General features: G+C 38.8%; 1 protein-coding gene across 1 annotated transcript in view; it reads right to left on the bottom strand.

The window, feature by feature from the left end:
• Nucleotides 1–691: 691 nt before the first annotated feature.
• Nucleotides 692–27595, bottom strand: part of NT5DC1 (5'-nucleotidase domain containing 1) — a 124459-nt gene continuing 97555 nt past the window's right edge. Inside the window, exons 9-12 of the mRNA XM_014879285.2 lie at nucleotides 19042–19160; nucleotides 18055–18213; nucleotides 11909–12074; nucleotides 692–925 (exon numbers count right to left, since the gene is read on the bottom strand). Of these exons, the coding sequence (XP_014734771.1) occupies nucleotides 807–925; nucleotides 11909–12074; nucleotides 18055–18213; nucleotides 19042–19160 (563 nt within the window). The 3' untranslated portion in view covers nucleotides 692–806. The remainder of the gene's footprint in view (nucleotides 926–11908; nucleotides 12075–18054; nucleotides 18214–19041; nucleotides 19161–27595) is intronic.

The following is a 27595-nucleotide window of genomic DNA, read 5'->3' on the forward strand; positions in this document are numbered from 1 at the left end:
TTCCCTACTCTTGGGAGGTTTTCCCAGGGAGGTGGAGAATGTGCGTTTGAATCCACTCCATCAGAGAAGGGAATTGTATGCAGGTTTCCCTCCTTCTGCAGAAGAGGTCTGATGTGTGAGGTATTGAGGACTAAAGGAGGAAAAAGTATGTAGGGAACCTTATGGCTGAAGAGTAGTCAAGCATTTTCAGGAATATAAAGTATGATAAAGGCTTTCTGAATGATCAGTCTGCATTTAGTTGCCTAAATCCCATTCAAATCTCTCTTAGAGTATGATGATCTTTGTTTTTGGGACTCAGTCTTTTTCTGTCTCCAAGAACAGTTACAGTGGGAGAATAAATTCCTCAGAGCCTGCAGAACATTGGTATATGGTGATAACCTGGGCTGCCAAGGTAACTGTTAATTGAAATATGGCTGAGGGTCTGGTTTGTGTCTTTCCTGGGGCTTATGGTGGTAGCAACAGCATCGTCTCACATAGAGAGACCACCTAAAATTTCCTCAGAAAGGTAGAATGTAACTCAGGATGTGCTATTACTATTACATTTCTCCTAAAGGCTGTGGGCAGTGCATGGAAAAAATCAACAGCACTTTGTGAAAGGTAGTGGTGGTTGGAAGGCTTAGAGAGAAGGATGCATCACTCACCTGTTCTGGCTGGACTAGAGAAACAAGTGAAACACAAGTCTACACAGGAGTCTGCTTTAATCCATCACTCTATTTTATGAAGCATCACACAGCATTTTCACCAATTAGCATTTGATAGCAGTTTAAGTAAGGGCCACAGGGTTATTTAAGGAAAAAGCCAACAACCTATTTCTTCATTGCTGAGTCCTCACTTGGCAGCAGTGCTCTTGGAGGGCTTGGGTAGTACCCAGCAGTTGCTGAACTATTTGAGGAAAATCGTGTAAATCTATAATCCAGTGGTAAATCTGAAAGACAGAAACATACCACATCTGATTAGCAACACAGCCTGTATCACATAAAAAATAAGCCTGTGGTGAATAGCAGTACTTCTTAAAACCTTGAGCTGTTTGCTCACCAGCATCAGAATTCAATCAGATTGCACGATTACACATTTATTTGGCATCTTCAGCTGTTCAAGGGATTGACTTTTAGAGTTTATTCAACTGCAGTAAAGGATATTCAGTCCTTTGATTGATGAAGTAATGCTAGTCAGAGAAAATTATTTAACTAATGCTTAAATACTAATAAAAAATCTTCATTAAGCCTAGATGCAGTTTTTCTCCCAATATACCTTCAAGTTCATTCTTTAATTTGTCACCTTCTCTTTTATCCCAGCAATCTACTCATATGAGAGCTATGCTTAAAACAAAGAATCAGATCCTTTTTTTGTTTTTCATGGCTTTTGAAGCAAGATTCCCAAAAGGCACCCACTCTTAGACCTTCTTGAAATCCAATGTTAACAACATCATTTCTATCAAGCATTCTTAGAAATCTGTACTTGTAACTTGATGTACTCATCACTTCCAGTCTGTAAAGAACACTGAATGCATTAAAATAGCTCTGAACAGTCAAAGCTTTCTTTTCTGTAACTTTTTGAGAAGTCTCTGCTGCCAGCAGTGACCCGCCCACCCTCCCAGACAGAAAACTGATACTTCCCGTGCTCACCTCGTACTCAAAGTTCAAGAAACCAAATTTTAAAAAAATATAAACAAAACTTAGTTCAAGAAACAATTCCCTTCCCAATAAATGAATAGAAAAAAAACAATCTCCCCCCAAACAGGGTTAGCTCCTTTCCAGGTTGTCTATTTAGAATCAAAGTAAAGCATAAAACTCAGCTCATCTTTACAATAACTTACGACTTGCAAATTTTTTTAAAATTTGGAGTAAACCTGGGGAAGTGACATCGTGTCACTACATGCTACAATTTTTTCCCCCCACTCAACAGCTTCTACGAAACAGAAACCCACAATTTTAGTAGTTTCGGAAAAAACAACAGGAAATCCAGTTCTGTCTCAGAGGTGATTAGTAGGCAGGCACCAGGCAGCATCCAGGTCTGCAGCTTTAAACTCATATTGAATATAATACAGCAAGCAAGTGAGTACTCAGATCAAGCTGAAAAATCAGATAGAGGCTGGAATAAAGTAGGATAGGAGGAAAGTTAATTGGAAGAGAATTATTTAAGTGGGTGATTTTAGCTTGTCAAAGTTGTTAATTTTCTTATTTTGTCTGAATTGGGGAAATCTCTGGAGATCACTGTGAGGATGGCAGAATAGGCAGATGTTTTCCTAGTATGCAGAAGGCCCAGTGGATTTACTGGCTGCTGAGTCTACTTATAATGCTCAGTTTAACACAAAGGTTTAAAAAATTACAAAATAAATTGAAAACGAAAGCAAATATTTCCAAATATTTTTATGAGCTATAAAAATCAAATGTCATACAGTTACTTTTATGAAAAAGCTTTTACTAGCTTAATAGTCTAGCAGTCTGCAATTTCCCAAGAGCAGTTTAATCAAAGAGCAGTACAAATGGGGCAGACTTGCTACAGAGTTGCTTATTACTGAGGAAAATAATAAACTGGATCAGAATGGTAATTTCATTGGTATTTCTTGGTAAACTAGCTTTACAGAATAGCTTGAACACCCAAGCCATTCTACATACAATGCAAAACGCTCCAAAAGAGAATAATCACATTTTTATATATTCATACCCCAGTCTATCAATTTAAATGCTGCTTTTGTATCAGCAAGCTGACTTTGGCTAGAAAATATCCATATCCATTTTGCAAAAGCATGAAAAAGAAAACTCCATACAGCATTTGATAATAAAGGCAATCTTGCGGGGAAAAAAATGGTTGCATATTTCCAAGTTGTTTTCCTAGTGTTTATTCCCAGTAAATTCTTCAGGGTTTGCTGTTGTACATGCTCACAGCTGCTGCTGTGGTGGTAGACCTTTGCATCTTGGCACCCACCTCTCACCTAACCCTGATGGAGAGTCATAAATTAGGCAGGGGGCAGATATGTAGTCCTCTCTGAGATACAGTCTGACAGCAAGGCTCTAATGAGTCCTAATCTACACTGATAAAGAATTCAGCACAAAATTCATCCAATATTGCCACTGCCCTAAAAAACCCTAAATAGACTTGAACAAACTAAATAGCCTGAGACTGGAAGAAGGAACTAGCTGACTCTACCCAATTGCTTGAGAATCACAGTCCCAGGATTTTTCCATCATTCTTAGGTAATTCCATTCCGAGTAATTTTTTTAACCCAAGACAAATAGGATATTCCCTTTAAGAGCCAAAGACTCCTAGAAATCAGACATGAAGGGTCTCAAGAGGGCCCCAGAGGAGTATAGAAGGTCCTAGATCTACAGAAATGCCAGTTGTTAGATGCATCACCCTGAGTTCCTGTCCCCCTCCTTTCTTTGCTCCCACACCAGCCTGAGTGAAAATGAGTGATGAATATTGCCATTTTTTATATTGACCATTCGGTGTTATTAGCATTTCCCAGTGGCTTGGGCAGCCCTCACAGGTTATATGGCTTAACTTGAGCTCAGAGGAGTTCCTGCGATGCCCCGCCTCCCTTACAGGGAGCCAGCAGCCCTGGTGTGAACAAAATAACCATGATGATATTTGAACAGTAGCTACTGTCAGTTACTGTGTTCCAGTTATTCAGATCCATGTATTACGTGGCATTAAGTACAACATTGTGTTCTGTATAAGAACTTAAGTATACCCAGATCCATTCGTGTTCTTAGGAGTTATGGATGGATTTATATCTTAGTTACAACATCTCACTGCGTCGTGTGCTGTGCACTTAGCGTAGGCCAGCTAAATGAATGCCACAAGCTTTTATCACAGGAAGACTTGGAGTTCCACCCACAAGCAAGGAAGAGAAACCACAAGGAGAAGGGAAAATGTAATATTCTCAATGAGTGATCAGGAAAGTATTTGCGTAACTGAATGGAAGACAATTTTAATTTAATCCAGACATAGGCCTGCTTGATAAATTCACTACTCTAATTTCTTTAAACTTCCTTGAACAAACCAATACATTCAACAAATAAAATCTTAACTAAGCATTTTAGATGGATGGCATTATTTTTCAATTAAAAGCACGGTCCAAGACTGAAACAGATTTCTCCCAAAACACACTGCAGAAATGTCAGGAATAATTTTTCAGTATTGATCAACAAAAGCAAAGCCAACATTTTTTCATCATGACACCACAGCAGCATCTCCGGGACGAGTGAGAAGCCCTACAGAAAGCAGAACTCCCTCTCCCACCCTGAAATCTGCTCCCTGCCAGTGAGCAGGGCTGGCGCCAGATGCTGCAGAAGCCTCCTAGTAAACAGCAGGGTTGTGTTCTTAAGCGAATCCAAATATATCCTCCTGATTATCACCAAGGAAAAGAACTAAAACCTTGTTAGTGATACCCAAGTTTGAAAAAAAAAAATCTTGAAACTGCTTAATTGTGGCAAATTTCAGAAAACATCATCAGAGCTCTATCTTACATCTCATCATCCGGGTGAGGTAATTATAGGGGCAGAGAGCAAACCATCAGCTAGTATAAATTCTTTTGCTTTTACAGGATTTTCCATAATTAATGCTGGCCTAGAAGCTTTATCATAAATCTTTCATTGTATTTCAAAGTCACTGCTGAAAGAAAACATTAATTTCTTAATGATAACAACTTCTAATAATTATTTCTTAGCAGTGGAGTAAGCACGATTGCTGCAGGGGAACTCATCAGTTTGGCTGTGCCTTTGAGTGACCTGACTTGCAGTCTGTGGGTAACCTGTAACAGGTGTTGCTTTTTCTTAAATACTAAATGCTTTTATCTCCTCACCCATCTCTATTTTTAACAGCCAAAGCAGCACCTGCACTAAAAGCTCAGGATGTGAGACAGGATAGAGGCAAAAAGAAAAAAAACAAAAACCCAAGGCCACAAGTAGATCTATCTGATGGCAATTATTTTTAGAAAAAGTTCTAAGGCTGATTTTCCAAAACTGGAGCTCAGATATTTTCTGTACTAAAGCAAAGCTCCCAAAAGAGTTAAGTCAGCACAAGAAAAGCATTCCTTCTGTCAATTACATGAAAGTCCGTGCTGCTGTCTGCATACTCCTTAACTCAAAAGTTGGAGAGGAGAGTATCTGTGTGGCGTTGTATGGGAAAGGGGACACTCCTCAATATAGGTTTGCTCCATAGGAGAAAGCTTCTGAGTTTGGATATAGCTGGTGATATCACCCAGTACACTTTACCCCGGGCATACAGGAATAAAGACTAAAACTACTCTCAGTCAAAGTGCAGGTTTGCTTCTTTACTTGCACTTACACAAGAGCTTTTGCCAGCAAGGTGTATTGGTTGGAGATCATGTCTGTGGCACTGCCAGCAGAGATGTGTGGCCTGATCTTGGCCTGAGCAAGAGCTTCAGTGCCACTGAGGTTTGTCACTGGTTACTTTTCTGTGGTATTTAACACAGAAGACAGTGCAATTGGAGAAAACCCCAGTGGCAAGCTGCAGGGATATGTGCAGCAGCAGCTTCACTACCAGTTCTGCAGATGGATGAGTGCCTGGGGAAATGGAATGACTGTCCCATCGTGGCTGCTGCGATTGCTAGTGGTGTGCAATTTTACTGTAATTATCTTGGGAATAACAAGTCACATCACTTTGGGTCTACCCTATGGCCAAGGGACCGCTGACCCCTTCCTGAGCAAAACAGCTGTGCACAAGACGTGCGCTAACTCGCAGCTGAGCCTGCTAAGAGTCTGCAGCAAAGGAAAGCCTTAGAAATTCCTTTACTGTTTTGGGTTTTCATGAGAAACCTCATTATTTCTACATGAGTGAAAAGTCTCTCTTTTTTGTTTTAGTTAAAATAGTGGTTTTTTGAAGGTCTTGTAAGAAAATAGACCTGTGTGGTTTTTTGCTTGATCTAGAACTCATCAGAAAAAAATATTGGACTATAATATTTTTAAATATCTAGGTGAAGACTTAATCTAAAAAAAAATCTTGAGAGAATGCCAAGATCCTACCAAGACTTGTTAGTCTTTCAGGGATCTGTAAATTACTTTCTGTGTGACTGACTCATTCTGGATCTTAGAGCAGGAAGAAGGGCTTCTGAGGTAGGTTGAAGACGTTAGCCTGGAAACAAGTTTGAGCTGACAGGCATTTCTGATTTATTAAAAAAAAACCAAAACCAAAAAACGCCCAAAGCAGTTGCATTTTCAGACCATGAAGAAGCTACATTAAGACAAATGCAGAGATGATACACTCCTTTACTTTCATTTTGAGGTAAACTCACCAAGATCAACCTTCCTCTCCAAACTCATGAGATGGGTTAATCTCATCTTGTTCTGTTATCTTGTAAAACAAATGTTTTCTTTCCCTTTCCCTGATTTTTTGTCTTGAGGGGTGACAAACATTGTTTACCTTAAAATAAAAATCCACTCATGAAGACAAGGCCTATATAGTTTTTTGTGCATGTGTGACCATCTTAATCCAGAGAGAATATGTTAGGCACCAATCTAGAGCACATAAATGCTTCCAGCTATGTTTTTTGTACATGTGAGGTTGCAGGTTATGTACAATTTCAACCTGGTCAGACAAGTATTTTCAATACTTGGTGATTTATCTATTTTCACTACTTTTCACACTCAAAAATTATCAACACTTTGTATTACAACCAGAGTTTATAAAGTGTCAATCTAAACCCACCCTATAAGCCTGTGATCCAGTCAAAATCCAATTATAGCTTTAATTACGGCCTGCAAATGAAATTATGCTGCCTGAGTTGAAGGATAACTTTAAAGCAGAAATGACTGAGTGGTTCCCCCTTTCTTAATGAGTTGCTCATGAGTTCTCCCTTTAATCTTTTCGAGGTGGGTGTACTTTGACATCTCATAGAGCAGAATAACGATGGCAGGAACATTTCTGTCAGCTATTGGCTAGGAAGTAATCTTTTGGGTTCTGCATGATTTGACACAGTCTCCAGGGCCACAAGTCAATACACCTTTCTGAAGGAGGAAGAAAAGCCTGAACAAACTGTAATATGCTTAATACTGTCCTTTCTACACTGAAAATTACTGTCAAGTAGTCATATCCTGTGGTAAAGAAGAGGTCTCAGACTATTTGGAAAGTAATTAGGTCCTGAAGACTTTTTATAAACTAGTCCTGATTTACTGAACAGTATTTTATATAGTTAAAATGCTGTTTATTGTTGGTTTCAGCTGTATTTTCCAGCTAAAAAAAAAAATAGATGCCTTATATTTGTTGTTTGTGTTGGGCATGTTTTTTTCTTTTTTTCTTCTAACAGAAGAACACTGCAACTAGTTTCCTGGAACAGATGAATCAGATTCACATTATCTGATGCTTTTCAACTGACACATAGATCAAGATGCTGTTTATACACTCAGAACACAGATCTTCTCTCTATTCAGTTATCTTTGTTATCTGTTTTTTTTCCCCTTGTATGAAACCTCAGGGCCAGAAAATCTCGGAAATGTTACTGTTGTGTATTTACAAGGTTTAATTATAAAAATGACCTCTTTGGCCTTGTAGCAGCAACTATTATTAGCAACAGCAAATTCCCAAAGCAGTTTAAATCCTCAAAGCACTTTGATAAATTTAGTCTTTAGATGCTATTGTATAGAAAAAGTCTTACACTGAAATTGGCAAGTAAAAGAAGTTGTAAGATAAGGCATTAAATATGAAATGTTACTTCAAACTTGCAATAGATAGCTCTATGTGTTAAAGGGAATTATATATTATTGTACCATTTGAATGAGAGTAGAATTATCAGTCTGGTTACAGCAAGGACTAATTTAATTTTAAAAGGAGTTGGATTTTACTTTGGTGATGCAATGTCAATGAGAAAACATAGAACTAAGGTGTAAACATGAGGGATTTTTTTTGTTTCACTTCTGCAATTATTGCAAATGATGCTGTTTATGATACAGAAATCAGTATATGGCTGACTAGAGTAGTATATGTATTATTGGTAGTATATGGTTGATTAGTGGTTAATATATCACATGATCAGTGAAATTCATGTCTTCCATGATAACAGTTTATTCCTCCAGGGCATTCACCTTTAAAATACATGTGGAAGATGGGGTGTGAAGATTGCAATTTGTAGTTGATCTCTGCTGGGCAGACCCGTGTATCTGCAACCTGCACATTGCCAGTTCTGGAGCCCCAGCCACGGCTGCCTTGGGCTTTCCATTGTGCAGATAATTTGCAGCTCTAAGCAGAAACATGAACTTCTTTGTCATGGTTCACTGGCAATTTTATCACTATATTTATACAGCAAGCAGGCTGACGACTCAAACTACAGCAGAAAGTGGCAGGGTACAGATCTGTAGGCATCTTTAAAGAGACAGCTTTGGTTAATTATAATGGAGATTTTTTTCCTCTAGTTCTAGCTAATTGAAATAACAATAAGCCATGAAGAAAAACTTATACAGCCATATGGGCAAACCCTGATACGATTTCATATTGCACACAAGATTTTAAAAATGCATTATCCTCATGCATGACACAAGCTTGGTTATCAAATCTCCAAAGTGTGAAATGAACTCTATCTCCATAAAACGTTTACATTTGCACTAATTCTTCTCTGAAATGAAATTCTCTTGAGCTGCAACATCACTCACTCTCCTATTCTTGTTTGCAGTAGTTTTTAATCCTATGACAAAGTTCACCATTCAGAGGTTATGAGACAAATTTAGAACATTAGGTTAAGAGTTACGAAATTAGAAAAAAAGTTCTTTATGTTCTCCTTATTAAAATTTAGAGCCCACTTTCTTAACCTTTTCTTTGCAATGAATTAAAAAAACCCAAAAAACAAAAAAAACACCCTTACCAAAATTCTCCCCATAGCTCTAAAACTCCTCATGGAATTTTTTGAAGTGTGACTTCTATAAAAATACCAAACATAGTGAGATTGAAAGGCAAAGCGTTAGCTTGAAATATCTGTATCATATTTTTGGATCAAAGAACCGTTAATAAAAAAAAAAATCCCCGTCTGAAATGGTATTTTTGAAATTGTTGAAAATAGTCTTGGAATACCTATATGATGCAGGGAATAAATTATTAACATGTTAATTATTAAAATGCGATCACATGGTCACAGAGTAGGGGTGGATGTCCTTGAAGGTAAGGTTCAGATTATTCAGGTAGGAAAGATAAGCGTAATTCTCCTCTACTTGACTCATACCTAACTTTCTGAAGTGGAGAAGGATGTCCTGGAAACTGTGGTTTATGCAGAATGTAATTCTTCAAAGAGACCTCTTCACCTTTTAATTTCCACGCGGGAGCTCTAAAGTAACATTCCCACAGTAATGGATCCCAGTTTGGAAAATCTGTCTTATGATATCATTGTGCTTTAAAATGCTCAAAATCTGTAAGGGAGCTGTAAATGAGGAAAGACTCAACAGCAGAAAAGTGCAGAAACAGATGGATTTGTGAGTGAGGCATGTAGAATAGGAATAGGGACATTGGCTTCTACTATTTTATTAACCACGTACTGTCAGTACAACATATATCATACTTCCACTCCAAACGGATGAAAGTACACAGAAGGTATTGTAGAAGGTATCCTTTGGGCAATTTTAACAATAAATGAAATACACTTTTTCATGCACAAAGGAAATGCCATTTTCTCTTCAGAGACTCTCAGGAGAGTTTAGATGATGAACTGTGGTGCACTAGCATGCAATTCCAGTAATATCTTCTCTTCCAGAGGTGAGATTAAAGTTCAGAACTTCTAATGCATCTTTGAACTGGTATTAAGTGAGTTACTAGTATTGAGTAACGTTGAAGAGTTTTTGGAATAATCTTTTCCAGTGTGTCTTGAGAAGTAAGCCAAGCTGCTCTTTATGTACAGATACTCATTGCAGCCAAACAACAAGAATCAATCTTAAAGTCAGCAGTGCAGCCATCTGCCACATTTCACCAAATATTTTTGCAGATCATGAGCTGTTGGCATCCTGCCTTGTATGTGGCACTTACTACTGCTCATGTAGGTGTACAAAACCCAGGTCAGACATTGTTGATAGAGAAACCCTTGTCAGCCCCCAGCTCACAGGAGGCTGCAGCGTACCTCCAGTGAGGAGGGCAGCTTGTTTGGCTGGGTCAAGGCTGAGCAAGGTTGAGCCAGCCAGAGTTGAGCTCTCACAGTCAGCACATCGCTGGCTGGGAGCTGGGTTCATGTGGTCAGCCTAGTGGCAGCCTGGCTGCACGCTTGGGCTCAGGGGATCTCGAGGAGAGGCCCGAGTTTTTGCAGCTTGGCAGTGGAAAGTCCTCTGCTGGTAATTAAAGCAGATGAATGGGAAAGGAAAAGCTGGAGAGCATCAAACTTGCATAACTCATTTCAATCTCTTCTAGCTAGTTATTCCCAATTAGCTGCAGCTAATATATGACTTACAACTGCAGTCAAAAACTTCAGGGCTTGGCAAAGTTCACAGCTTGCTGTGACAAGAATCAGACAAGGTATTCAAGAGGAGTCAGGAATTCCTAAACATCCATAATAATGAGCATTTGCTCTTCCACACAAAGAAACAAGAAATAACACTCCCTGTAAGAAAACAGAGATGTTCTTGCACCTTCAACTTTGAGTCTGCTGTCTGGCACACAACTGAAAGTTAAAAACTCTATTTCTCCCCCACCCTTTAGCACTGGGGTTTAACTTTTATGGACATGACCCCCTGCCCCAGCACTGGTTCAATGCAGTGAGGGACAGCACACAGTGTCCCTCCTAATGGAGAAACTGGCTTTGCAAGAGCTCCACTGCTGATGACAGGCAGCTATCCTACTCACTAACTGCCCAGATTTGCCTTATGGGTTCACACCCTTTCATCTGTAGCTGGAAAGCTCGTCATACACTTGTGGTTTAGAGCCCTTGCTTGTGCTTTAAACTGAGCTGTGGTTAGGGGGGAGCTGGCCAGGAGGCAGAATTTCAGACTGCGGCTGACTGTTTTCTCTTGGCCAACACTTCCAAAGCAAGCCACAGTATGACCCTGGAAAAGATATTAGATGGGAGTTTTATGGAAGTCATCTTTCTGTTGGCATTTTCCATTGATATGTTTGGGCTTTGTGCCTTTAGGCTGAAATATACTACAAAATGGCAAATATCAGAAGCATAAATAAATTGTGGAAGCCTATGACTGTTCTGTTCTGAGATATCCATACAATGTAAGTACATGTGTAAAATATGGTTGCAAAGAAAAGGTCTATAACGTGTTCTGCTGCAGAAGTCACTGCTGGCCAAGCTTGAAATGCTCTCTTGCAACAAACCTTTTGTTCTTCGGTCTTATGCACAAAGCAAGCAAAAGATCCTGATTAGTAAAGTAAATGCCTTCTGTGCTCTTCATTCATTTATTAATTCATTAATTCCTTTTAGGTATGGGTATCGGCAAAGTTCAGTAATGCAAAACGGTAGATGGAGCACACGGGGCTCTTCCCCACCACTTAGTAATCCACTGCTAGGTACCACAGCTGCAAAGTTACAGCAAGCTGACAGGGGAAGTGTGACAATATAGATCAGTGAGAAACATTTTTGCAAGTATAGCACTCCCAAGTAACTTTGCATGTTGTTTCTTTCGAATGTATCTCACCACTGAAAATAGAAACAGTAAATCACACTGGGGAAGTAAGGACCAAGTTCGGGAACTAATCTACAGTCTGGTAAACGCTGCACCCTATCTCTAACAGAGAATCAATTAAACACCTAGTATTTGCAGACACAAACAAAACCCGTGGTCTATCAGGTACAAATTAAAAGCACAAACATCAAAGTAATCAGTGGCCACTAGTGCTAAGTGTTGCATCATATGAACAGAGTATTTTGAATGTATTTTAAATATATGTAATCTCAAAACCAGATCTACAACACTACAAAATTATTATGAATACTGCATATTCATTAGGAAAAAACCCCAAACATCTTCCTTACCTGCTATTGCTTCCAGACTAGGGATTGCAATTGTGCTGTAAGTGCTAATACATTTACAGGACCACGTGTGAACTAAGGTCTCTGCATTTTCCAGGCCTGGCAATCTGTCCATGAAGAAAGAGCCCCACTGTTTAGATACAAAGTAAGGAACTTTGAGCTGATCTCCCTGAAAGAAAAATAAATAAATATGTAAGCTTAAAAAACCAAACCAAACCAAACCAAACCAAAAATCAGCAATAGTTTAAGGAACTCTAGTGTTTTTCTGATTCACTGGGAAGCCTATATTATATCTCAGGAGCAATGTGGCTCTAAAATATAAAGACAATAACAATACAATAACAGTCTTCTTCCCATAAGTCTCCAATTTATAGATTCCCTTGGACATAAAAAGTTAACTTTCAACATTTCTTAAGCCTTTTAAGAAAAACCCTTCTATTTCCCCTGTTTTTGATAGTATGAATTGCTTGCTGTCCTTCTCTGCTGGAGAAGCTGTGCTACAGCTGGGATCTCCTCCTGAGGGAAAAGGAGCTTCCTGATGCTGGGTGGAGTAACTGCAAAGAATGCATCATGCCACCTGTATTATCTGTTTCTGAGCTGAGGAATGAGTGAAAACAGAGCCACAGAATCCATGGAGAGACAGTCAGTTGCCTACAAAATTGTGGAATATTTATTTTTTTTAATGTATATTTTCAGACAACAACATCTAGACTAATTATGTTTTAAAGAAAGCATTAAACCAGCATTGGGAAAACTGACTTTTTACCAGTTCATCTTGAAACTTGCTACAAACTGCCATGAGCAATCAGAAAAAAAAAGTCAGGATACATCTACAGAAAGATGAAAAAATGGGAAACAAAACTACACTATAAAAAATCTGTTAAAGTCATTTGTGTGCAAAGTAACATCGCAGATCTGCAGAGCACAGAACAGATACCATAGTTTGTGCCTCCAGGTTTGTGAACTTTTGTACTTTATTCTCCATTTAACCCCTCTCTTAAAAGTTTTGAGAATCTGCTGGAATCATTTGTTTATGACAGAGGCCTGTACCTTTTGATCACATGGAAGCTGTGGAGGCAACAGAACAGACCACACCAGTGAGCACAGAGACACTCTCTCCATGAATCTGTGTTAGTTTTCCCTCTGAATATAGAGGGGGAGGGGGGGAATGTACTAATTTCAACAAAAGTAGATATTAATTTCTGTCTTCTGATGTAAATAAATTGGAAAAAAAATCCCTCCTATCTTTTGTTTCAAAATAAGCATTTAACTGAAGTCCTGGATTACTCTCTTTTTTCCTCCCACTGAATCTTATCTTTCCATCCAAATCTCAGGGCTTTACATCAGATATAATTAAGTGTAGATGCTCTGATGAATTAAAATCTGTTTGCCAGCTGGATGACACATGCTGAAAACTCTTAAGACTGTCCAGGTGATTAATCAAAACAACCCCAGTACTGGCTGACATAAGCATTTGTACAAAAGACAGGGCCCTGTTTATTGACAAGAGGAAAGATGTGAGGGTTCTGCTTTCTCAAGTGTATGGCTAGTTCAGTAGACAATTAAAAATGTAACCCGACTTTTCACAGAGGTTTGATTCTAGAATGGGATTTTCTTCCTTATTAAGGAGGAGGGAGTTGAATTTTGGATTTACAACCCAAGCCCTTGGTGAAATCAAACCCAGTTAGATATAATACTTGTCATCAAGTCCTCTGGTGCAGAGCTCCCATCATTTTGCTGCTGGCTTTTCTCCACATGACAGGGCAGGTCTGGCATACTAAATCTCGATTTAAAATCTGGAAAGAGCAGTTGAAACTTCGACCACATCGCTAGGAAGCATCAGACATTGCTCCCCCTTCCATCCCTAACTGATGCCCTGAAGATGTCCTTATATCTCACTGCAGCACACCTGCATCATAGCCTGCAATGAAGGACAGACCACACACCATGAATCTGTACATCTGTGAAATGAGCAAAAGTCTCCTCTTACTGTGGCTACTCACATGCCTGGAGGCACATGCCCAGCAGCAGGGCTGAGGAGCTCTGGAAGATGCATCAGCCACTCCTGCAGTCCCCAGACACAGAATTTACTCTCACAGCAGACAGTAGATCCTGGAAAGTGCTGGGCAATCCCTCTTTCTCGTGCAAATCCCCCAGGCAAATGGATTTGCTCTCAGGCATATTAGCCAGACAGCAGTAGGTCAGATGTTGTGTCAGTTGAGGGCACAAAGCCTCGAAGAAAACATCTACACTTCAGGAAAATAGGGATGGTACCAGAAAGTTCCAGGGCCTTCCACAAGGTCAAAACACCCGGAGTACTTACTACCAACTTTGCTTTGCTAACTCTAGACAAATAGGGCCTGCTAACAGCATAGACAGAATCTGTTAATAGGACCCTGGGGTAACGCTGATTTGTCAGCTTACAAATGACCTTTCTAAAATACAATTAGCAAGGAGTCAAACTCTGAAGTTTTTCTACATTTGGTAAACAGATGAAAGAAGAAAAGATGTAAAGGAGACAGGAGTGAAAGATCAAGCTGTTAGTATTTTTAAGGGGTTTATTTAGAGGCAGATTTGCCATCTATGCCATCATCTTTGTAGCATGCACAGAGCATGGGGAATACTTTACTGCATCTGATATGAGTGATGGTATTGATGATGGTATTCTTTGTCCCGAGATAGTAACACACCACTGACTCTTGATGCCAAAAAAAAAAAAAAAAAATCAATGCTCAAAATACAGTTTTTCTGGTGTAACAGTATTTAAGATGTTTCAGTCAGCACAGCTGTGCTGACCACAACAACGGGATGTCCCTGAATTACACACCCATGCTGGATGTGCAAATGGACAAGTCAGTCACTGGCCTGAATTTTGTTGCATAGAACCTGCCCTCCTACAAATCATGCAAATATAAAACATTTCACCCATAATTATTGTACCTAAACTACAACAGGGATCATTATAAACAAATATAAAATAAAATACGCTGCACTTCAGGGTATTGCCCTAAGAATAATGTTGTAACTCACCACGCTTCAAAAGAGCACATCAGGTTGTTCCTGAACGTACTGTTAGATATGTGCCAAAGATAAACAGGAATAAAGAGACAAACAGAGACAAAAGACATAAAGTAAACAGCCTTGTCTATGGTCACACCAAGGGAGTTAATGGAAATTCAGGGAGACAACAGCCCTGACTTCTACAACAAACCAGTTACTAGGCAATATTGTAAAAATTAAGTACTCCCTCCTAACTACAAAATTATCATCTATATCCATCAATTAATTCTTTGATTTCTGCTCCATTCATTCATATAGCCCAAGGTTTTTACACACTGACAGCTCCTCTGTAATAATTTTCCTCGAAATCCTGGGACAAATTCCAGCTTTCCTTTGAGTTTTCATTGATGGAACTGATCACACATTTCAAGAACAGAATGCAAAACCAAAGCCTCCAGCCAAACAAACAAATCCCCAGTTTTGGGAAGGAGGGAAATTTTGTTTCAACACAATGCATTGTATTTTTATTCACCCTGCATGCTGCAATTCACTTAGGAGCCAAGTAACTGCATAAATAGTTTTTAGTTTGCTATTCTCTTGTTTATTTGGTTATGACTCATGTACTTAAAAGAACTGCAGTTATTATCATAATTTCACAGTTATGTGTATCTGGCTTATATCATGCATTTAACTGAAGGGAAAAGGCAAAAACTGCAAATGAAAATGGAAATCACAAGTCTCCCACTTGGTGTGTGAGAAGGTTGTTTTCTTTCCCTTTCTCTGTTAGTGATGAAACACCAGTCAAACAACTAAAGTTAGATTTTTGTCATTTCTTTCTGAAAGATGCAATTGCCAATTGAAGTAATACTTTATTACTTTAATAGTATATTGTAAAGGGTGACAGCATTGAGAGTTGCATCTTCTATTAAGTATTCAGTCCTTCCCTGCACACACAGCATGGCATGAAAAATCTACAGTAGTACTGTATTTTATTGCCAATGAATGCTAAAGCTGATTAACCAGATGAAATCTAATCTGTTTGTGACTAATTTTCCAGAAACATCTGACTTTGTACAATCCTTTGAATTGGCTTTTCTCCCTTCTTACCCAAAGGGTTAATAGGAGAAGTTGCTCGGGGGAATGAAAATAAAACTCTCATAGGCTTGTAAAGGCAGTCCCTTTGAACCAGTCCTGTTAAGTTAGTGGTGTCCAGTCAACTGCAGAGATATGGATGTGACCCGTTGTTCAGACTCCAGTGAGCAGCATGGTAATGAAATAACACCACTGACCTGCCACGGCCCCCCTGGTTCAGGTTCCTTTAATCAAGGCAATTCATTTCTCCCTTGCTTGCTCGCTGTCACCGGTAGCGGATGTAAACGGAACAGGGGCTGTGTGTAGTAGGGGTGGTGTCTCCTTGAGATATTGCAATCTCTTATCAAGAATGCTACAGTGTCAGTGAAATGTCAAGCACCTGTCTAAAAGTCTCAATTTGCTGCTTGACAACTGCTGTGATAGAGAAGATGAATCTTGTGAGCAGTCGAGCAGAGGTGTTGCAATAAGGGAAAACCAAATCTTCATGGTGGGCTCAGAAACGCATCAATCCATTACTCTTTCTTTGTGCTTCCAAGAAAAGAACCACTTTCTGTCCCTCTGTTAAAAAATGTGTGCTTCAAAAGCATTTATTGAACCTGATTAAGAAACCATGTTGGACAAATCCCCCAAACCTTAAGTTTTATGCAGCAATGCAGCAGAACCTCCAGTCAGAGAATGAACAAGTTTACGGAGGATATTGAGTTATTTTTAAGCACTAATTGTTTAAACCAAGTTGTATTAACCTATAATTGCTACCAGCTCTTCATACCCCACCTCCCCTTCCTACTGAGAAACACATTTTCTTGATAGGACATTGAATTTTTTTACTTCATTTTTGTTTTTTACAACCCAGGAAAACATTAATGATTACATCTCCTTATTTTCAAGGACTGAAATGTCCTTGTTTAACCTTAGTTTAGAAATCAGTGGATAATGGGGGAAAATATGAGATATGTCTATTTAAAAAATAAGATATAAGTATCAATGTCTATATTGTTTTAGTCCTACTGAAGATATCCTTTTCTCCATTAAAACCAGGAGGTTTTGTAACACTTAGATTAAAAATACACCAAGTATAAATGAATCCTCCAAATCTCTTCTAAAAGTTAACTTTTAATCACAAAGAGTGATTATTTTAAGAGAAGAATAAAGTTTAGTGCTTTACAAAGAAAAGTGTGAAAAGCATATGTATTTCTCTGCAATTAGAAGAAAACGACCTATTTATTTAGTAGCATATGAAATGAAGAGACACTCCAAACGAAGAGTGAAGCTTTGCTGTAGTTCCTACCTACATGGGACATGCTGGAGGTGCAATGCTGCCTCATCATCCACCTCAGTGCTGTTTCTACCTACTTTGCTCTTTGGCAGCAGAGGAAGGATAAACCATAGTAACTTCCCACCTTCTGTTGGAGAATTAAAGGGTGATAGCAGTGCTAAAGCCCTGCTTCCCAACTGTGATCAGCCTGAAAACCATATTATTTATCTGAGGTAACTATCAGTAAGTCTGCACTGGGCCAGATTTTGAAGCAGTCCCTCTTATCTGAGCACAGCTGTCACCAAAATAACAACCTGTGAGGGAAGCAGCAAATTAAACGCTCTTTGTATATAAGGAAAGCACAAGCAAACCATATTTCACACAGAGAGAAAGCAACCTTCAAAACAATGCAATAAAAATTCCTCCGTGTTTACAGTTGGCCACAACACACAGGGAAACGTCAAAAACCCAGCAGAGTTCAGGTGCTGGACTTGTGATAAGTGGGCATGAAATTTCTCCTTGTGGGATGGAGGCATCTTTCTACTAAAAAGATTCTTGCTTAAGGAGAGTACATACAGCTCCTTTTCTGAGACCCATGGCTTAGCTCCAAGTAGAGATGCTGTGTCACCCATGCATTGCTGAGCGGGGACAGAAGAGCATCCTTCTGGTAGGACAAGGAGGATACACCTGTGGGGGATGCTGATGCTGCCAGCACTCTGGTAAGACAAGCAGGTCCATTCTTAGTGCAGGTATTTGTAATTTACTTTATTCTGTTCCAGGAAACATCTGCAGGAACCCTTACCTCGTATTTTCCTTTCTTCTCCAAGGGCTCAGACTCAGCCTTCGCAGGCACTGTACCTTTGTCCCCTAGAAGCTCTTCTAAGATGAAGACAGTTTCCCAGTTGCTATAGTGACGAGCTGGGAAAATATCTGAGTGCATACTGTCGCCAAAATAAACAACCTGTGAAGGAAGAAGCAAATTAGAAGTTCATTGTATATGAGGAAAACACAAGCAAATTGTATTTCACAGAGAGAGAAAAAGAGCCTTGAAACGACCTAATACAAATTCCTCCATGTTTACACTTGATCAAGACATGCAGAGATCCTATTAATGTCAAGTTTGGAGTTTTATCTTCAACCAGCTCCATAAGGGAAAGGCTGGCCCCACACATCCTCCTTGCTCTCACCCTCCAGGGGCATTGGAAAGGGATGCCTAATTGGGACCAGCAAAAGGAAGTGTGAGTTTTCTGGCTGACAGAAATAGCCTGATGGGAAGCAGTAGAAAGACTACCAAAAAATATACTAAACTGGAACAAGTTTTAGGCTACACTGGAAACAAGACAGAACATTCTTCTTGGTGACTCAAAACCCTTCTGTGCCCAGGGAGGAATTTATTTGCTATGAAAAATTCTGTTACACCATCTTTAGTGGCATTTTCACCTATCCAGACCTGTACTTAACACATTCCTAGTTTTCACTGATGCCATCTTTCAATCTTTATGATCTATTTCCTCAGGGATATTTCCTGATTGCAACCTGATTCTTCCCAAAGCTGCTGAAATGTTTAACCATGAATACAGAAAGTTTACATCTAGAAAGTTTACATATTCTACAGATAAGAAGACAAATGTGCTACTTCCAGTTCTGGGCTGCAGGCTGCTGGACAGCAGCAAGAGTAACCAGAACAGAAGTTTGTGACCAATCATATCAATAACTTGAATGAAAGTTTGCCTGGTGAATTCTTGAGTCAAACAGGGTATTTTCAGAAAGATTTGCTCTCACAACATACCTTGGGATCCAACTTGCCAGTCATCTTCTTCAGTAGATCATAAAGCTGGATAGCATTACCTTGGGAATACCAACCAGGCTTGTCCAGGGACAGCAGAGCCTCCTGCTCCTCGTCATTTTCTGAAATCACCAAGCCAAATTGCATGCTGTTAGTGAGACCAGCCCAGTCTCCTGCACTTGTGAGATGTGTGACAAGCTGCCTGTGCACAGCTGGTCTATTTTGACATTAAACCAGCTCCAGGGTCTGGCTCAAGTTCTAGTACTGACTGTGGATTCAGTCAAGGTGTTTGGTAGCTGGGGGTAGGCAGACATTTGTGAGAAAAGATGCAGCTGGGCCTTGTATGCACCAGCTACAGAAGAAGACCTAAGGAATTAAATTCATGGACTTTGCCACCCAAACTCTGCAGCAGTGAATGCAGGAGGCCATACAGACCAGGCTGATGGAGCTGTTACAGATGAAGGTGAAACCACGAGATAAAACAGACTGTAAGAGACAGCATGTACCTTGCCATGAACAAAAATTACCCACAGTTTATAAACACTGACATAAACCCGACAAAACAACTGAAGTAGCTCTTAAGGGCATTCATCAGCCTTAGATCAGCACAAACAATGAGCAGTTCCAGTTATCATCCAGTTTTGAAGAAAAAATGAGCGACAAATGATGAGTGGACAACAACCTCAATGCTGCTGGTGGTGGTATAATCTGCACTGACATGTACCCACTCTGGCAGCAAATTAGAAAAAATCAGCAGAAACTGGAACTCCCTGGTCATCACCCTGCTCTCCCACAGGCTTTGTCTCTGGCTGGTTCCAAAGCATGGATCTGTCCCCGTGTCCACGTAACCTTGTTGTTTTCTCAAATCCAAGTGCCATTACCAGATGAACTCTAGCTTCTTGCTGGCGCCAAAACAGTAGCCTCAATGAACCAATAAACTACAATTTCATCAGAAATATTAATATGAATGTCTTGTCTATTGAACTGGTGAAACAAAATGTTGATTTTGCTATTTAATCTCAAACGTGTCTTAATTTTATTCTAGAGACAGAAGAGTTAGAAACCAATACAGTATTTAGATCTGACTTAGGTGTAAAATCAGAACTTCAGTTTTTCTCTTGCTTTATATAATTTTTCAAAGTACTTAAAATGTGTTAGGAATAAGAGGAAAAGAGTAACTTCTACTTGGTTAGAGACTGCTGAAAGCTGAAATGCAAATTTTGGAGAACAGTGAAATGCTAAGACAGCTTTATGTTTAAGAGCACTGAAGTACATAGTGCAATACATTGGTCTTTGAATGAAATTTAAAAAGAAGCAAAAGAGGGAAACGGGTACATAGAGAGAGGAATTAAACCATTCTTTAATATTATGAATTTATGAATTTGAAGAAACAGAGACAAAACAATTCTATATTAAGGGTATTTTATAAACTAGGAGAAAACAAGGAAGTTCAAAGTCGACATTAACAATTCATGTAGAACTTGTGTGGAAATGTCTTTTCCTTTGTTCTTCTTCAGGAATGTAATACTAATTACCATAATAATAATAAATATGAAAGAATCCATTAAAAAAATCTTAATTTCCTGACTATTGAAACTTGATCAAACAACTTTTGAGCAAACAGAAGTTGTCATAACAGTAAATTTATTTTATTTTCCTTGTATTTTTAGACATATTTGGATGGTTGGCTGAACAAGTAGACACAATCTTCAAATGACATGGACATAGAAAAAGAAACTTAGGAAAACAACTCTTTTGAGATGCCATAAAGTTTCTTGAAATTTTTGAAGATTTGTATAGCTGTCATTGCCTCTCCATTCAGTCAATCAGGAAAATACCAGAGAAAAATTAAGCTTTTATGAGCTCTTTTCTGAATAATGACATTGCATTTGCAAACAGAAGCCCTATGTATTACAGCAGTTTCAGGAGGCTCCAACAAAGAGCAAAACCCCGCTCGCTACCTCTGTGGAATGGTATGAGGGGAAGTCCTGACTGCAACAATTCACTCTAATTACAAGGTAGAAGACTGCTCACTCTGTGAGAGCTATTACTGTCACCCCTAGCAATGGGATTCATCTCACTTGACTCAAGGCATTCTGAATTCAGGCTTCTAATACACAGTTACAATCTGAACTAGTTGGCCAGGAGCCTGTGGTAGGCAAAAGACAGTGCAAGAAGAATTTTCTGGGGTGCCAGCTATGGAGAAAGAAAGGATTTAGTTAAGTGAGAAACTTCATTTTTAGGCAATGATATAAAGGGAAATTAATTTCCTCTTTAGAAGGAGGCAGCAAAGAGCACTGAGATGTCTAATTCCTTATGGGAACACTTTGATTTGGAAGGAGTGTCATTAATTTGAGGAATTAGGAAAGGTCCTTTAAAATATTAGAGATGTAGGGTCATAGGGATAAGAACTCTGAATGGACAAATCTTGAACAATCTCACATGGCTGCTTGTTCTCACACATATAGGGGTGACTGTATCAATTTTACTAATGTAATCTGAAGTGGAAGGAAATGGATGGTGTTTCAGTTGTGATAAGTCATTAACGAGAACAGTTTCACTGTAATTCACTTATATTTGTCCAGTGGCAAAATACAGCTAAGAAAATTATTCTTCAGCACCACCTTTCAGGGCTTTTTGTAGGAGTTCTGCCATGTAAAAATTGATACACAACAACTTAAAAACCCATCAATGACACCATTGGCTCTGGTCTTGTATCCTTCAGATAGTAGCTACATGACAGCACTGAAGAAATCTGAAAATTTCCTGCAAAAATGCTGCATAAACGTGATTATGGTAGTTCCTAATATATATTAGATATTCCAAGATGAACGCTGGCTAAACTCAGTCAAGAGGAAAACTGCTGCTGACCTTCTTTCCACTTTGCTGTTATTGATTCTTAAAAGTTCATTCAAAGGTCAGAAATGCTATAAATATTCTTCCAGCAGGAAGAAACACAGAGGCAGGGATGCTTTAGGTCTTGTAAGCTAGGAGGAAAAGGAGATGTCCTGACAATTTCAAACAGACTGGATAACCAAAAAGAATTTCTCTAATGATATAGAGAGAGTGATTTGCTTCCTTTTAGAAGCCTCATATAACACTGCAAACCGGATTCTTGGCTGCAGACTGAAAACGTGTCACGTCAAGAAATGTAAAGGTACCACGCAAGTAAAATTGAAATAATTAAACCCAGAAAATAATTCTGTATAAACACTTGCCCAAACCTAACTGTGATTCAAAGCAGTCTTCCTGAGGGGAAGTTACTGTTCCTTTTTGAAAACAACAACGAAAGCTTGACTCATGCTGGGGCAATAGTAACATTGCTGGGATGGCAATTTCCATATAGCTTTGTCTAACAGCTGGGAAATGGTTTCCAATTCAGAAATATACTTTCATCACCAATAAAAGATAAGTTTTTCAGATAACCAAGTCACTAACAAAACTCAATATCTCTTTTTCTTGTGAGAATTTTCTTGCCTACCTTTAAACGTACATTGCAGCTTTAAAACATGGCCTGAGGAACATCTGGTTTCATTCTGAATGATTATGCAAAAAGTAATCACTGAAGCTTATTCTCATTTAAATGACAACTGATGGTAATTTACTTTGGCAAAGAGTCAGTTTTTGGGAAAGACTTTGTATAGCCTGCTTAGTGCCATCTGCTCAGTGTCCCCTTATGGGTTATACCTGCTGAGATGGAAAGGGCCTGAACCTGGGGATCCATCCCCAGCCTGTCTGGTGTTTACACTGTTAGACCATGGGATAGTGCTCTTGGTTGGGAAGCATGAGATTAAGAGAAGCTGAAGTGAGGGCAAACTTATGCTTCAATAGTTATTCACCTACACTGAGCCACACCTATACCCAGGTTAATTTTCATCAGTTCACCACCCCTGAGGCACCACCCCTTGCTGCTCCTCCAGCTGGATGCCCTGCAGTGAGAGTTCGCTACACATTGAGGCCAGGACCTGCTAGTGACTCACCAAAGAGCCTGAGGACAGCTCATATCAACTTGACTGGGCAGACACCAGGGGAAGAAAGCAATTCCAAGTGCCCAGAGGCTCTGCCAGCCAAAAGTGTGCTGGGTTTAACGTCTATGTCCATGCAGCTCACCTACAGCCTGTCCCTCTGCCTTTCCCTGGACAGCCTTTAACCCATTTCCACACAGAGCTAGTTAGAATGGCAATTAGGTTTACTGGTATTTTTTTTCCCTTTGAGCTGTGCAGTAGGATGAAAAACTTGTCAGCTCTGTCACTGTTCGTGCCTGTACCTGCTCCTGCCTCTTCTTGCCCATGGGCAACTCCAGTGGGCTCCCTCTGCCTGCAGGCACCTCCTGCAGATGGGCTCATGAAGCTCTGGTTACCAACATGAGGGTTATTGTAAAACAAATCCATTCTATGGTCCACAACTGTGACACTGATACACCTCTCTGCAATTTCAAAGAATGCCATTTCAGACCCTGAGGGCATTAATATAAAAGCTAGGTTATGTTCCAGACTTGCAAACACAGTCTGATTCTACACAGCATTTTGAGCTCACTTAAGAAAGACAAACTCCTTTCCAAAAGGGAAATCGGGGCAGGAAAGTGCATCGTTTTACAAGGACAAAGGGACCTGCACAGGTGCGTTCTTCCAGTTCTAGAAGTATAACAAGATGGGATGATATAAACTGTAGAGTTTCCCTGGGGCATGTTCTCCATGAAGAAAGCAAGCACTTACAAGATTCCTGAAAGTAAAACTTCATACCCTATGGGCACCTTTCTTAGGGTATCACCCCAAACTCCTGTGTATAGACCAATCAACTTTGCTGTGTGGTTTCCAGGATTCACTCAGGTATTAGTGTGTGTTTTGCTATCCTTGAATTACTTCTGTGCCCTGGAAGTAGCTGTGAAATCCATCTGCCCGTGCATCAGCACTTGCCAGTGCCCTGTCTGACTGCAGGGAAATGATAAAGAACAAATTATTCCCTTAACATGATGTGCTGAAATGAAAGGTTAAGGCTTCCCAAAGTGATTTTGGCCATCTCCATTCTTGGCTGTCCAGTCTGTTGTGTTTTGCTTTTTCTTTCCCCAGAGAAAGCCTGAAGATCACTTCCCCTTCTTGCCTTGGCATCATTCTGCCTCTTTTGGGGTGGTTTATGGTTGGTGAGATGGAGGCTGGACTAATCAAAGTAAAAATTCAATTTTGAAAGCTGAAACATGATTTCAAAATTTACTTAGGCAGTGATAGATCTTTCTTATGCTTAGCAATCCCAGCATACATGTGTTTGATCATATGGAGGACTAAATAACAGTACTACAAAAGCTGGCATTGCTCTGGAAAAACACCACAGATAAAGCTGAGGCAAAAAAACAAATACTACCCTGTGGAAAAAAGAAACCCCAAAACTATTTAATAATAATTCATAAGTACTGTTTGTCACTTTACTAACAATTACTTTTCTCTGGAAGGGCTTCTGTCCTTCCACTATTTTGTAAGACTAAAGTACAAAATAGTGTATTTTCAAATTGCTCTGGGCATATATAAAACCCACAGAATCCTTTGAGCAGAAATTAAAAAAAAATAAGTTTTTATTTTTTTAGTTTTACCTAAACCTTTTATTAAAGTCTGCCTTACTGCTTAAATCATGCCAAGCAACAGGCTTTGTAGAGATAAGACTGAAGCTTTACTTGTTTGCAAGAAAATCAGTAGTTCCTTTAGAGACGTCAGCAAGTAAGTTTCTCTGAAGTTTTACTTGTTTATAAGAAAATCAGTAGTTTCTTTAGAGAAGCAAATATGTTTCGCTAGAATGTTTTGATTGTTGTGTTACAGGAACTGAAAATAACACTCCCTACAGATTAAGTAATTCGTTTTCAAAACTGTCAAAGCATTAACTTTCTGTCTTCCCAGGAACAGTCTGGCTAACAAAGCCTTTCTGTTTGAAGCACTGATATGATGAAATACAAGCAAAGCCATTTTTTTTCTCAGGAAAGTAAAAATCACTTTTTGGAAAATGACTCTCCTACAAGTTCATTTTTAATGGTAGTTCATGTGCAAATTTGGGAAGAGTTTTCCATAATTTTATTTAATTGCACTTATAAATAAGAAAGTTTCTACTCTGCAGGGGTAAGGGGGGATATAAATACATAATTTCACTTCTTCATTGCACATATTTTGTAAGAGTTTTTTTGTTCTGTTTGTTTTTTTAAACTGGGATCTTGGAAAGGTACTAAATGGTACAGAAAGAAATAAATTCCCTCTCTAGACCAGTTTTATTCTGGATCTCATTAGTTTTGTAAAAAGATCCAGAGCCTTATAAAGGAGCAACTTCTAATATTCAGAAAAATAATAATGTTAAAATTAGTACAACAATCTTCCTAGAGATCCCTTAATAATTATGGAGAGAGACAGGCTCTTCCAGAAAGATTTTCCAATTAGAATAATTTAGGAAAGGTAGGTAATTGAGGAAAAAAACCCTGACATAAATATTCCAGGAATATACAGTTCAGTTCAAGCACCTGTCCATAGATGTTGTACATGAGGTGGAAGTAGAACACAGAGGGAAACAGAGAAGATGAGATGAAGGCCATCAGACAGTTCTGACCTAACCTGTCACTTCAGAAAAATTTCTCAAAATCAAAGTGAGACACACAAAGCATCTTCTTTGCACTGTAGTCTGCAGTCTTCCAGTTTATCTTAACCTTTTAAGTCTCTCTAGTATTACCTCCTTTCAATAAGGCATATTCAAATTTGTTCTTGGACCATGCTTTTCACCACTGAAAATTGACACTCAAATATAACGGGGGAAACCTCCCTGCCATCATTTACCTTGGCCTTAGACTTAAAAAAAACAATCCCAAGGACCAAAAAAACCCCAAAAGTTCTTTAATCCTCAGTTACAGGAAAACTAATAACTTTTTTCCCTGTATCTTAATACTTCAGGTATAAAATATGTATGAAAACTGGAATAGACAATTTGATTCTGAAGAAAAGTACCTCCATAAAGCAATATAGGGACCCTGCTGCAAGGATCCTTATCTTTCCATTTTTTCAATTCCCTAAAATACGTTATTTCAAAGGGAATAATGATTGCATAAGAGACAAGAGCATGCATAGTTATCGCACATACTGATTTACCTGGAATACACAATAAACATTTTCATTAACTTTTATATGAAAACTATTTATACAATTAGATTGACTTATGATTTATAAGTATATATAAACCCATTCTTTTTTCCCTATCTTATTACACTATCTCAAATCTCTACTTTAATTTTATTCATTTATTCTGTCTGATGTTCCAGCTCCAAATATTGGCTGCCTCTGAAGGGGCACAGTTTTATATCAACCTTTAAGGACTGACTTAAGATTATAAATGCAGAAAAATAATTTTGGGAATTAAAAATAAATAAACAAAGAAACAAACCCACACAGCTCTCTGCCTGTTAGTAATTGTACAAGTATAGCTGTAGATAGTGGATATTAAAGCCTTGCTCAGCTTCAGTAATTAAAAAGAAGAACCCCACCCAAACCCAGTATTTCTAAGGAAAATGGAATGCCCTTCTTCTCCGGAAATAAAAGCTAACATCTGAGACTACTGAGAGATGAGTTCTGGCTTCTGTTGGCCCAAGAATTCCTTTTATCTTGTGGCAGCAGAGAAACATTTCATTACACATGTAAAAATCATACTGACATTAAACCCATTTGAATACAGCTGTCAGGGAAGACACTACCCTGGCATTGCTTCATATATGTATTAAATAGTGAGTATTTTTATAGGTTATTCATAATACTTGGCACTTCAAGTAACAATCAAAGAAAAAATATTTAATTAGAATATAATGGCCTTAAATAGTTAAGGACCATTTTCTCTTAGAAAATATAGTAACTGCCACTAATAGTTCAAAATCATAGATATGAAAGAATATGAAACATATCCACAGTCACACTGGATGGTTTTGTTCAGTAGCAAATACACTTTTTTCCTGATATATTTTCTGTCTTATGTTTTCTCTCCCTTTGCTAAAGAAAATGTTCAAGAGGCACCAAAAGGGTTTGGGACCTAACACTGACTTTAGACTCTCCCCTTGGAGTCATCTCTCTATTCATATATCATCAATGAATCCCAGTGGTGATTTTGCATTTTTTTTTGCAATGAGAATGATTTTATTACAGTCTCTACTGCATTTTCTATTATTACTATTCCTTCTAGATAAAAACATTACAAAAGAAGGGAAAGAAGAAGGTGTGAGTATGTGATGGAAGACAGAGATGTGACAACAAGTTCACTCTTGAGGTCTGGGGACAATTTCATGGCCCTGTGGATCACAGTCATGGATGAATTCAAAGGGACAAAGACAGGGTTAGAACTACTGGCAAAGATTTAGGAAGCTGTTTAAGGTCTGCTAAGGAGCCACGTGTGTCAGGTAACACCATAATGAAAATCAACATGAAACCTTGTTCCTGTAGGATCTGTTGAGATACAGTACAACTTCATATTTAATAAACAAAATGAAAAAAGTTAGGAAATGAATGTTCTAATAAACAGGAAGAGTTCTTACATGTGAAACAGTCACTAA

The sequence above is a fragment of the Sturnus vulgaris genome, chromosome 3 (assembly GCF_052056855.1).
Source record: "Sturnus vulgaris isolate bStuVul1 chromosome 3, bStuVul1.hap1, whole genome shotgun sequence".
NCBI lineage: Eukaryota > Metazoa > Chordata > Aves > Passeriformes > Sturnidae > Sturnus > Sturnus vulgaris.